The following is a 12,471-nucleotide window of genomic DNA, read 5'->3' as shown; positions in this document are numbered from 1 at the left end:
GCTCTGCAGGGCAGGAGTGCAGCTTGTGCCCCGACTGCTGCCCGCTGCTGCCAAAGTCCAAGGAATTCATTTTTCTTAAAAATAACCAGCCCTCGAGTTATGAGAAGTGAGCCATGTAAAAGGTGTTAGATTTCAATCAGGAAAGGCAGCTGAGTCGTGCTGGCACGCTCGAAGTAGAAATAGATGGGGATGGAGCCCTCCCCATGTTCAGCCTGCAGAGAGAACACCACTGACTGCCATGAGCCTCACCTTCCATATTTGCTTGGATTTCTGCTGTTTCTTTCCCTTTGGGCTCAAAGCATTTCAGCAAGAACAACAACAAGCAGGGCACCTACTTGCTCCCTCACTGCAGGATTGGCACTGCCACAGTCCCTGTCCCTTGGGCAGAGGGAACCTGCATGTGGGTTCTGCTCCATCCCGCTTGGCACCTGTGCTGCCCAAAATGCAGCCCGGAGTCACTGATGGTGAGAAGAGGAGAGCCCTAAGGCTCCGTTCTGGAGGCTGGAGCCAGGCTGAGCAGTGCTGGAACATGGCTGGGACGAGTCCCCTAACTCTGCAGGGCAGCCACCGCCGTGTCATGGAACCGAATGCACGGCAGGACCAGGCAACAGGGATGTGGGAACAACTCAGGGTCCCCAGCACTCTGTGCCCCCTGGATTTGGGGATCCATTTGGGCAATGAGCTCCTCAGCTTAATTACACGCTGCGGGAAACATGGCCGATCTGCATCTGCCACTGGGTAATTCCATGGGGCACCGCTTTGTCTGCTTTGTCTTCCAACACAAGAGCCACCGACCCCTATTCACTTCCCCGTGCCACCGCATCAGTCTCTCCACCTCCCTCCTCCTTGTTCCCCTCTCTGTCAATTCTTTGCAAGACAAAAAGGGCAATTTATTTAATTGTTGCTGATATAATGTGCTAGAACTCTCAACAGTTAATTACACTTGTTAATTATTTTAATTAGTCCCAGGGTAATGGTCCAGGTATAGTAGAGCACCCCACTGGGCTGCATGAGCACAGAGCAGAGTGGTCTGGGTTTATCCCGAGGTGCTGTGTCTCTATAGCGCAGCACAACCGCCCTCCGACAACATGGGTGGTGAAATGGGAGCAGGGAATGCTTGGCCTAGATTTGCAAATTCCTGTTTGCAGCGTGGAAAGATTTATAGGAGGAGGCCTGAGGGGAAGGCAGCTCTCACAGGGCTTCCCTCAGACTGTGAGCCCAGCCCTCCTCGGTGCTCCTGGTGCAAAACAGAGCAGGGTTCTGACCTGCAAAGGACAAGCAGACCAGCTCCAGCACACAGCAACCCCGGGTGGAAGCTGTGGCTGCGTCCCAGCTGGAGCGCGCCCACCTCCACCGCGGCAGCACGCGGATCCAAGCAGCTCCCTCATGGTTGCGGAGAAGCATCCAGCGGGATCCCCGCAGCGAGGGTGAAGGCAGAGAGCTGCTGCCATCAGAGCCTTCCCTCCCTGCTGCTGCTTTCATCTTCCCAAGGGAAAAGCAAACAGAGGGGAACCAGAAAGCTTTGTGGCGACGAAGTCTCACATCTGGTTTTAGCTCCAAGAAACGCACTCCCACCCCCTCCTTGAATTGTTAATGTTAAACAAACAAAACCCCGGTGATTTTTCTGGATTTCAGATCTTGGACAGCTTACAAGCAGCTTTCGCTGCGAATTCCAGGATCGCTCTCACCTCCATCCCTAAGGAAAGCAATGCATCCCTCTTGGCAGGGAGGGAGACATGCCAAATGGCAGAGCTCCATGGCTCCAGCACCACAGGACGAGCAGCAACCCAGGGCTGCGGGGTGGGCAGTGCCTGGCGGCGTGCAGGGCACAACGCTGCTCCCCACAGCTCTGAGTCCTCAGCCAGCAGCCATCTCTGGAGCAGCACAGTCCTTCAGTCCAGCAAGATGAACCTGGTTTAAATCTGGCCCTGCCATTGTATTTTTAGGTTTCAATGCCGCATTTTTGTCTGCATTGGTTCCCCCCCCCTCCCCATACCCCCCCTTTTTTTTGTTGCTTTTTTTTAAAGGAACGTCTGGAAATGTTTAAGATGTGTCCAACTGTATTAAAATGCCTTTGAGAGCTTTACGGTGTCAATCTGATTTCCGCTCTTTTGGAGACATCGCTTTCCGATTTGCCTTTTTGTTCATTTCATATCACATAAGCACCTACTTCATTTCACTTCTTCCAGGTGTCACCTCTTGCTGACAATCCTGGGCTCACTCCAACATGTGAGTGTTCCCTTGCAGCACGTTGCGAGCAGCTCCCTCCCAAGCCAGGCAGCATTTTGCTTCCCCAGGACCCTCTGCCATTTCCATGGGCAGCAGTGATTTCTGTCCCCCACCTCCACGCTCTCTGCTGACCTCCTCCCCCCTCTGGGCTCTGTGATGCTCTCTGGCCAGCGGCCACGCTGACATTGTTCTCTCAGAAGGAGAGAGGCTCCTCGAAAGCCGCGGACGCAGCCCGAGGGGTGTTCTTGGCTGGCTGGAACCCATCCATCAGGATCAGGTTTCAGAGCGGGGCTCCTGCGCCAGCTGCATGGAGGAGGAACATCACCATTGGGACAATTGGAAAGAAGAGCCATCCGTTTCTATTCAGGGGATCCAATTTTCTTTCTGCTTCATCAGATTAACACCAGTGTAACTCCATTAACTACCAGGGAGTTGCTCTTGATCTGAAAATCAGACACATCGGATTTTCTGGCTTTTGCATGCAGTTACTTCACTGAAAGGTGCGAAGATGGACATAGGATGTATCTACAAAAGTTGTTATTCCCCCACACCCTCATTTCAAACACAAGCTTTTACTCCCACCTCCTGTGTTGTTGTTCTTTTTTTCCAAGCACGAGCACCTCCCTGATTTCCACCTTGTTTGTTTGTGCCTCTTCCCTCCTGTTCCTCCCTCCATGCTTACATCATGGGCTGTTTGTGCACCGAGCCTGCTAAGAGCGGCGCAGTGAAGAGCCTTGCTTTGTCCAATGATTGCTACTAAATGAAATCATTATGGAGAACTTCCCCAACAATACGATGGGTCCAGAGCGTGCACACGATCCCTCCAGTTGGCCTACAATGGGTTCGTTGTTCCCTGCTGTCCCGCTGGGTGGAAGCACACTGTGTTTCTACACTGACGGCACAATGTGACCCAGCACTGGTTCCCACCCACAGCACCTCACAGTGTTCCAGCAGCACTGGCCAGTCAAACATCCAACTCTGCAGTACCTTGTAGGGCTCCTGCATACCAGGTAACAATGATGGCAGTGCCCGCAGTCTGCTCATTAAGCTGGATGTAACATTCATCAAACTACCTCCACGTACAGAGTCTGTAGCTCATGATGAGCAGCAGCATTGCCACCTTCCACCAGGTCTCAGTGAAGAACACAAGCTGACGGCTCTGTGTGTGCCTTGCTCAATAACTGCACCTTACCTCGCATGAAATCTTCTCCCTTTGCTGAGAACACCACTGTGCCACTGCAGAACCATCGCAGTCTTAAGACTCACGAAGCTGTTTGTCACATCACATCTTGTCGAGTCTGGAACTGTTATCATCAGTAATGATAATCAAATGCCCACAGTCAATTCTGCCTGCTTAGCCATTCTAAGAACCTTTCCTAGTCAGAACCAGAATAAGAAACAGCAATTCTTATGCCCCAGAGCTTTGCTGGTGGAGAGCCAAGGAGCTCGGTGAAGGGTTTCTCCATGCATCCCAACTGAGCCTGGAACCAGGGACACCCGAACTGCCTGCTCATCAAACATTCCTCCCACTGAAACCTCCGCTTTTTGGTCAGCCATAAACCGGAGCTACCTTTGATGCAGTGTAAAGACGTCAGGAGTCCCAGATGAGGAGGGCTTGGCAGAAGGCAGCAATCTATTTAATTGTGCAACTCGCTCAAACATCCCATTGCTCTGTGAAGTTGTGAACTTGAGCAAGGAGGATGGTCTGAAAAGTTCTTAAGCAATTTTCTGAGTTTATTTGAAACAGGAATCTGGTTGTAACAATAGTTATAGAATTAAGAAAACTCTCTCCCTGGCACTGAAAGAGGAACTAAACAAAACCAAAAACTCAATTCTATGTCTCTGTCTAACAACCTCTGTGTTAGAATGGAGAAATGTGACCTAACATACAGAACGAGCCCAATTAGCGGGTGATGGGCTGATTATAGTTTGGCACATGGATGAGCGCTTTGCTAGGAAGAAAATATCAACCATACTTACACTGCCAGCTACTATTTAAATAACCACGCCCGAAACACTAAGGGAGAATGAAACTGGGAGGAAAGGGGTAATTGACACTGAGATTTGGACAAAGACCTCACCTTTCTGCTTACAGCACATGTTTACAGAACATTTTAGAAGGAGCTATAAATAAAGGCAAGTGAGTATGCACTTCTACTGGTACTATGAGCATTCCAGCATTGCAACAGAAAACTATTTCACACTACTAGAAGTCAGCACTGTTATCTCCAAGCTCACCTGCTATTTCGAAGAGGGAAGACCCCTCTTCTAAACTCAACATAAACAAGACTACACCCACCAAAGCTCACAACACCAACAGCTCTTAAGGCACGTTGGGCAACACCAAGTATCTCAGCTTAACTCAAGGCAGCAGAGAACGTAAGCTTCCATGTGGAAGTGCTGGGGTAGCGCCCTGTCGGCGCAAAGCAGCGCGTTTCCTCTGGAACCATCTGTTCCCATTTTGACTGCATGGAGTCAGTTTTGTTGATACAACTGCAGTAGCCAGGGGCCCAAGCACCAGCCGTGCTCTGGAAGCCAGGTTCCAGCCTCACGGGTCCCATCATCTGCACTGGTCCCTTCAGCACAGAGCCCATCCGTCAGCGCTCCAGCAGCGCGTTTGCATCACAAGCAACGAAGCACAGTCAGCTTTTGAGGAGTCTTTTTTATTAAGATAAATCCAGCAAAATTCCTAACAGTGGGTACATAACAACCGACCTGCCCTTTGAAAAGAAACGTTCATCTTTCATTTAAAAACATGATTCCGCTTTTTTTTTTTTTTTTTTTTTTGACATTATTTATTTATTTCTCAAAACCGACAAAATAAAATTACATTTGGGAAAACAACAGATTTTCCAGCTCTTAGGTATTTTTTTTTTATTTTTTTTTTCATGAAAATAGCTCACCTTCTTTATAAAAGCAACCCACAGAACCACTGGAATGTTTAACACAGTTATCTGTTTTGAGACCTCCCCACTTTAAGAAACCATACAACACATACAAGGGTAAAATTAAAAGTCTGAAGTCTGTAAAGCATGACTTACACAAGAAGGGACACACTGACAGAAGTCAAAAGCTACCACCACTTATTCTTTCCATGTACCATACAAACTATTACAATCACAAAATTTAAAAACAATGATTTTCTGCTTTTGTTTTGTTGGTTTTTTTTTTTTTGTTTTTTTGTTTGTTAGGGATTTTATTCCCAAGTAACCGAGATGAAGATGTTCCATAATTAAATTCATGCTAAAAAAACCTGCATTTATAAAATAGTTGATAAAAATATTCCTCTCTGTTAACAATACAGCATGGAGGTACGGATACCAAATGATGGAGATATAGGGCAGGGTTAACATTACTCGGACTTGGCTTCCTTATCATCAGATGCTTCAGCAGCTGGTGCCTATAAAAGTGTTTGGGAAGAATAGAAATATTATTTGTAATGCTAATCGGATTCCATTCTAACAAGCATCAAAGAGACTACTTTGTTAGCACGCACACGGACAACATTCTGTGTAGATAAACAGGAAAGCACAGCTACTACCAATAATATCAACACAACAACACGTTGGCTGATACATCTACAAATCAAACCGCGAAGGAGTGTTATCTGATGATCGGGTTAATATCAGCACGTTAAGAGAATCCAAAGAGACAGAAACGTGACAAGCGCTTTAGATAAGGATCAATCATGAGCTAGGGGAAGTTCACGCCCTCATCTCCTTCCAGTTACAAGGAATTGTAAGAACTAAACACAAGGCCGCCATACTTGTGTACTGTCCGAACTTCGGGGAAGCTGATCTCACCTGTTCTCTACAGAAACGTCTGCTATTACTTTTTAAGTCAAAATCGCCAAGCTCCTATCAATGATCCTTTGAAGTACAATGGTGCCATATTAATTTTTAGCAGAGAAGCTTGAGAACTGCTTTTTTAGAATGAACTCATTTACTGTGTGACGATACCGAGCACACGAAGAGAGCGCTGTAAATCAAAAGCACTGCAGTACACAACAGGCTAGTCTACGGCTACAGGGATAAAAGGAGCCTGTAGCAAATGCTGCACTTCTATCAGCAACAGGAGTGCTAGGAAAAGCCCATGAGGAGCGGACTGAAGCTTGTAGCTAGTCCTAGCAAATGGCAGCTCGTACTTAAGTAGCTGATATGGCAAGAACCTGTAAGGAAGAGGCTTGCAGATCAAGGGACAAGACCAAGAACCTATAAGAAAGAGGCTTGCAGATCAAGAGACAAGACCAAGTTTGTTTTGAAGAACTCTTGTTGAACTGTTCTGATGCGAAGAATTGTTTTAAAGAATTGTGTAAAACTTAAAACCAGATTTCTGGCACAGTACCAACCCGTGCTGAGCAGAATAGGCAATCCAGCAGTCCAGAGAGGATATGCAAAGTCAGCTCAGGGTTGGACAGCAATCTTTCTGAGCTCTATTGTTCCCCAGATATTCTGCATTGCTCTTGTGCCAACACAGAGAGGGACACTACAATAGCACGGACCACCTGTGGAAGGGCTCTACCACATAGCAGGAAAGAGTTTGAAGGAGAATGCTATTCTTTCAGGCTCTCCCTGGGAGTCGCCCTGCGCAGACACTGCAGCTGGTGTGCCTTAACAGGACAGCAGTGAGCACACCACCTTCCGACAAGGAGGCCCCAATCATTAGTTCCAGCAGATGCATTACCAATACATCTGTGTTTATTCCCGTGTTTACTGTAGCTAAGGTACCTCATTAGTTTTGGTATCTCCGTTTTCAGAGTGGTTTTCTTCTTTTGCATCCTCTTGTTTAGTTTCATCTTTGCCTTTGGCTCCTTTCTTCCCTTTTGTTGCTGCCTTTTTGTCTTCCTTTTTATCGTTTGCTGCCTTTTCTTTCTGTTAAGAAAAGAAACTGTGATTTGGTAAATGCTGACTTCCAACTCGTTCGCCTTCATCCTCATGTTCCCAGCTCTGAAACTGTCCACACAACCTGCTTCTACACACAGAACTTCCTAGTAACAAAGATGAGATGAAGTTTTCTATGGAGAAGCGTTTTCCTTCTATTCTGCCCCAAACGTGTTACTGGGAAGCGCATAATATAAAAGCGGTCACAGCTGGGGTTACAAGAATTCCTATTTTAAATAGGCATTCAATTAAATTAGCTAAAAAATGCTGGAGTTGAACTGGCCTGTATTTCTGCCGTGATGCTGAAAAGCATACCAAAGAACAAAAAGAACACGTGCAACTGGTGGAAATACCAGAATACTTCACATGTGCTATTGAGGCCTATTTAGAAAACTGTAACAAAACTGCAGTTAAAGGACTTTCCCCCCTTAACTGCCCAAAATATTCCTTACTATAATAAACCGTTTGTGTGATACACAAGCTGGGGGCCCAAGAGCATCACTTCAATAACAACGCAAACTTTGCAGTTATTATTTAACCACGGTTTCTCGTGTGGCTGATCGGACTAAATCAAAACAAAGTTTGATGCCACAACTTCTGTAGTAACAGTTTTCTATATAGCAAGGTCAGGCCCCGACCCCAACCCAGAAACAAGAATGGTTTCTTATCAGTTTCCCTTGCAAGGATCCGCCTCTTGCTGCCAATAAAGAACCAGCAAACCAGAAACCATCAAAGAATCCAAGCAAATCATGCTTGATAGACATGATTCCAACAAGAGAACGATAAATACCTGCAAACTATTACCAAAAAGTGAAGCTAGGCAGATCAACCACAAATAGATACATTTATCTACTCAGAAGATGGAGTTTTCTCGGTGTCTAGTAGTTCCAAAAGTCTATGTGCTTATTTCAACTCCCAGCTTATCAGTCCACAAAATTAATTCACATTAAAAATGAGTTGCTTGCTAATGTCAAACGCAAACACAAAATGCTAAGACCAAAGCCAGTAATGCTGATGATAAAAAAAAACTCACCCAAATTAAAACCAAGTCCTGTAATGATGCAGAAAGCTCAGACAGGAGGTTGGAGGCACCAACCAGGTGTGTGGCTTTTTCCTCTCTAACCTCCCACTCCCCAGCCTGACCTTCCTGAGGGATTTCAGCCCACCTGGAAAACTCCATCACAGTGGCATTACAAGTCTCTTTCCCCTGGGCTATTCCCACTCTCCAGAACCTTCTGGGGACTGACTTATGAAGGATACACAATGGCTGTTCCCCAGAGTGAAGGAAGAGAGTCATCAAATAGAGAAGGAAGGAGAGCCATCTGCCTCCACTCATCCTCTTCCCTCAGTTGGAAGAGCACCACTTACACTTCCAAGAGGAGAGTGGAAGAAGGAAAAGGTAACACCAACACATAACTATTCTGGAAGCATTTGGGAGTGTTAATGTTTGGAACTGCAATGCTGCTGTGACACTGGTTTGCTCTCTGTCACCTGAACAAACTTCTGGAGACTTCTGAAGCACACAGAAGCTTCAGAAGCTGTGAGGAGCTCCTCTAGCAGCACACGTGTGTTCATCACTTGCACTGCAGGCTGCTCTCTGTTGGCAAAGCCTCTCAGAATAAGAGTTGAGAAGAATCCAGAGAAACTACTTTCCATGATTGGACTCTGAATGGAGAGAAAGTGTCTTGCAGCATACAGCTGTGACTGGGGAACCCGGGATCCTGTAAAACTCTTTCTCCTACAACTCCTTCTGCATTAGGTATTGGTCCTATATTAGATAGCTTCAGATAGCCAAAATGCAGCTCAAGTATTCTAGAATGAGTCAAAGCAGCACCTTAATTGCAAGAACAATGCCACTATGCTGAAAAAAACCACACCCACCACGCATCATATGCAATTGCACTGACCTCTGCACGTGTAATCAGCAGAAGCTGACCCCAGCACTTGCAGACCCCAGCTCTCGTTCTACTGGGGCTACAGGAGCAACGTGGGCTAAAGGGGAGCAGCCACTAGAGGGAGGTGCAGCGCAGAACGCTGGCAGCTGGCTCCTGGGTTCCCCCGCAGCTCTGGAATGGGATCTAGAAGTCCAGGCTGCACAGCCAAGATGGGGTTCTCTTTCTTGTCCTCTAGTCATGACATCTTTGCTGCTCCACACAGCAGAACTTGAGGCAGAGCACTTTTTGTATCATCTGGGAACTCATGATGCTATATGTGATTGCGAAGGGCTTTCGAGTGTATAGGTAAGGGTCCTGGTTCTCAGCCCATCATATCCTTCTGTAACTAAAACTCTCACACCTGTGCTTTGCTCTAAACAACCAAGGAAAATGTATGATGGAAACAGACTAAAAAGAGAACATTTTGTTTTATTTCCCAATTAGCAAATGCCTAATAATACAACCTGAGTATTTACAGATAGCTCTAAAAGAAAAGGGCTGCGAACCGTGACCACTGGGAAAGCATGACAGAAAGGAAAGATAAATACCTCGTGGATCACAGAAGGAGCCCCCTTTTATGTTTCAAGTTGTTGCTCCAAAGCACAAAGAAAATGTAAAAGTTGCTTGTGTAACTGTATTGTCAGATATGCTGATATTTTTGACATTTCAGAGAATATCCAGCTTAAGGAAATGAGTATGTAGATCTTTATCTCCAGTGATTACAATCTGATAAGCTGATAAACGAAAGGAGTGCCTCTGAATGAAAACTCAGTGAGAAACCTCAATTAAAAGCACGATTTTCAATGCCTTCCCTAATTGAATCTCTGATCTCTATTGAAATCAGTACCATTTCCTAACAATACATGGTAAGAAACTACAGAATGGCCTGGCAAGGCAGCAGTAAAGCCTCACCACAACTGACTTAAAATCTGATCAGTTTATCACTTTCCTTCAGGAGAATTTGGATTGAATTCATTTTATGTCTTTCACGTTGTTTTAACTGGTAAGATTCAACCTTAAATCTTTAAAAGAAAACCGTGAAAAAATATATATATAAAAATCAGTTGTGGATGTTGTGGGTTTCGGTGTTTTTTTCCTCTTCTTGTGGGTACCTTAAAAAACAGAAGCGTTAACTCCAGTTCAGGATCCCTTCAGCACTTACCTTAGGTGCTGCCTTTTTGGGCTTTGGCTCCGGTTTAGGCGGAGCAGGTTTCTGTACAAAACACATAGAAGAAACAAGTCAGATGAACCCTATATGAGTTTTAGACTCTAGAAGCCAACACACATCTTAGCTTTCAATGGAATTAAGAACTTTCTCTTTTAAACAGCAACTTGGCATTTCCAAGACTGCTTAAAAAAGGGCTGGGCACACTAAGTGTGTAGGGAAGGATACCAAGAGCCTGTATGAGACTAAGACTGATTTTGGGTTGAACAGAGGTTTACACCCTCTAGAACTCAGCTTACCCAACACTTGGGCACTGGAAATCAATATAGATGAACAAAACGACTTGCACAACTCATGTGAGATGTCTGGAAGTGAGTCCTGTAATGTGCTGCTGCTCAAAACTTGGACATATGAAGTATGAATTTCACTCTTTAATGCTTTTATACCCTTAACTTGGCCTCTAACAGCAGCAGTGGAAAAAAAATAATCTCTTTATAACTGCCCCCCAGAAGTTAACATCCCACCAGATGCAATATGAAGAGATTAAAGCGGGATACTCACAGCAGATAGTCTGGCCGACCTTCTCTTTGGCTGCATAAAGAAAGAGGTGTCAGTAGAGCTCAGTGAGGACAGCACAGCACACACTGCTACACAGCCCGGGGTGTAGGGCCCTCTGCACACAGGGGTGCAGGGCCCTCAGCACACAGGGGTGTAGGGCCCTATGCACACAGGGTTCAGTGCTACCCCTGCATTGTGCCTTATTGAGGTGCCAGGTGGTCACACCCCTTTGCTGCCCTATAGGCCATAAGGGCCTGTAGGCCTGAGGCTCTACAACAACATACAGAGCGGCTTCCACAGGGCTCAGAGGGGGTCCTGCAGCCATAAGGGGCAGCTCATGTTTAACCCACACCGCCATATTAATGCTGCACAGAGAAGTCCTACCTCCTCCTTCGCCTCGCCTTCAGCTGGAGCCTGTAAGAGAAGCGAGAGGAGCTTTGAGCGCCGTGCCCTCACCCCATCAGCTCACAGCCCTGTGTGATCCCCGGGCCCGCCCCGCTGCCTACATCTCCCAGCGCGCCCCGCGCCCGCCCGCCCGTTACGTCAGCACGTCGCTGCGTGACCGCGTTTAAAAAGTTCCCGCCAAATCCTCGGCCACCACAAGGTCGCGGCCCGGCCCCGCGCAAGGACAAAGCTCCGCGCTGCCCCGCGCCATAGAGCTGTGTGCTGCCGTGTGGGGAACATCCACAGCACATAACGACATGGGGAGACACAAATAGAGCCGGGAGGAGGGGGACAACGTAGGGCTGGGAAGGGGGATGGGGAATGAGAGGGTATTGAGGGGGTGGGGGAGGGTTGGAATCCCGGCGTCGTCGTGGGCCGAGGGAAAGTTGTTAATGATGGTGGCGGCTCGTTCCCCGCTTCCCTTCAAGGACGGGTTTCAAACTGTGCGCCGCCTAATGGCTCCGAGTTACCATTGCACAACCATCTGGTATGACAAGAAGTGGGAGAGGAGGAAAAAAAAAAAAAAAAAAAAAAAAAAAGGAGAACAAAGGCAAACGGCGGAAAAAACGGCACCGAGCAACGCTACGGTACTACGGGACATAGAGCGAACACAGCCGCGATAACAACGGCGCCGCCCTGGGCTGAACGCGGGGCGGCGGGAGCACGGAGGAGCAGAGACCAGCGGCCCAGGCGAGGCGGCACCATGGAGGCGGCGGGAGCAGCATGGAGCACAGAGCATGGAGCTTAAAGCATAGAGCATGAGCATAGAGCATATGGAGTATGGAGCAAGGAGCATAGAGCATGGAGACGATGCAAACGGCGGCGGCCCCAAGTGAACTCGCAGCTTCGCGCCGCGCGGCCGCGGCCATCCAACATCCAGAGCAGCTGGAACGGCACCAAAACGGGCAGCAACCAAACTCTGCCTGCACGCTATCCACATATACACACACAGATACACACACACAGCGAATCGGTGCCGCTCCCCCCGCCCCCGTGCAGCCCCGCTTACCTTTCTTTTGGGCATAGTTGCGCCTTAATAGTTGATCGCGAAGCAGAGAGATGGGCACGGAGGTGGACGAGATAGAAAAGGAACCGCCGGGAAACTGTGTTGGGGCGTCCTGCGGGATCGCCGAGAAAATAAACCAAAGGAGAAGAAGAAGAGAGAAGAAAAAAAAGAGCAGGCGGCGGGAGCAGGAGTTAATTGCGGCACAAACTGAAGCAAAAAAAAATCCCCCCCTCTTTATTGCAAACAGTAAAATAC

General features: G+C 47.4%; 1 protein-coding gene across 1 annotated transcript; it reads right to left on the bottom strand.

Annotated features, from left to right (window-relative positions):
* Positions 1-4,876: 4,876 nt before the first annotated feature.
* On the bottom strand, positions 4,877-12,471 carry LOC107312794 (non-histone chromosomal protein HMG-14A). Its single transcript, XM_085544648.1, has 6 exons — positions 12,220-12,471; positions 11,151-11,180; positions 10,770-10,799; positions 10,206-10,256; positions 6,957-7,100; positions 4,877-5,629 (listed from the first exon to the last, which is right to left on the bottom strand). Exons 1-6 carry the CDS (start codon positions 12,232-12,234, stop codon positions 5,582-5,584), a joined length of 318 nt encoding a protein of 105 aa, XP_085400774.1. The 5' UTR covers positions 12,235-12,471; the 3' UTR covers positions 4,877-5,581.

This window comes from Coturnix japonica, chromosome 4 (genome assembly GCF_054131305.1).
Source record: "Coturnix japonica strain WE chromosome 4, WE-NBRP24, whole genome shotgun sequence".
NCBI lineage: Eukaryota > Metazoa > Chordata > Aves > Galliformes > Phasianidae > Coturnix > Coturnix japonica.
The sequence above is the reverse complement of the archived record's forward strand: the minus strand, read 5'-3'. Positions and strand labels throughout refer to the sequence as shown.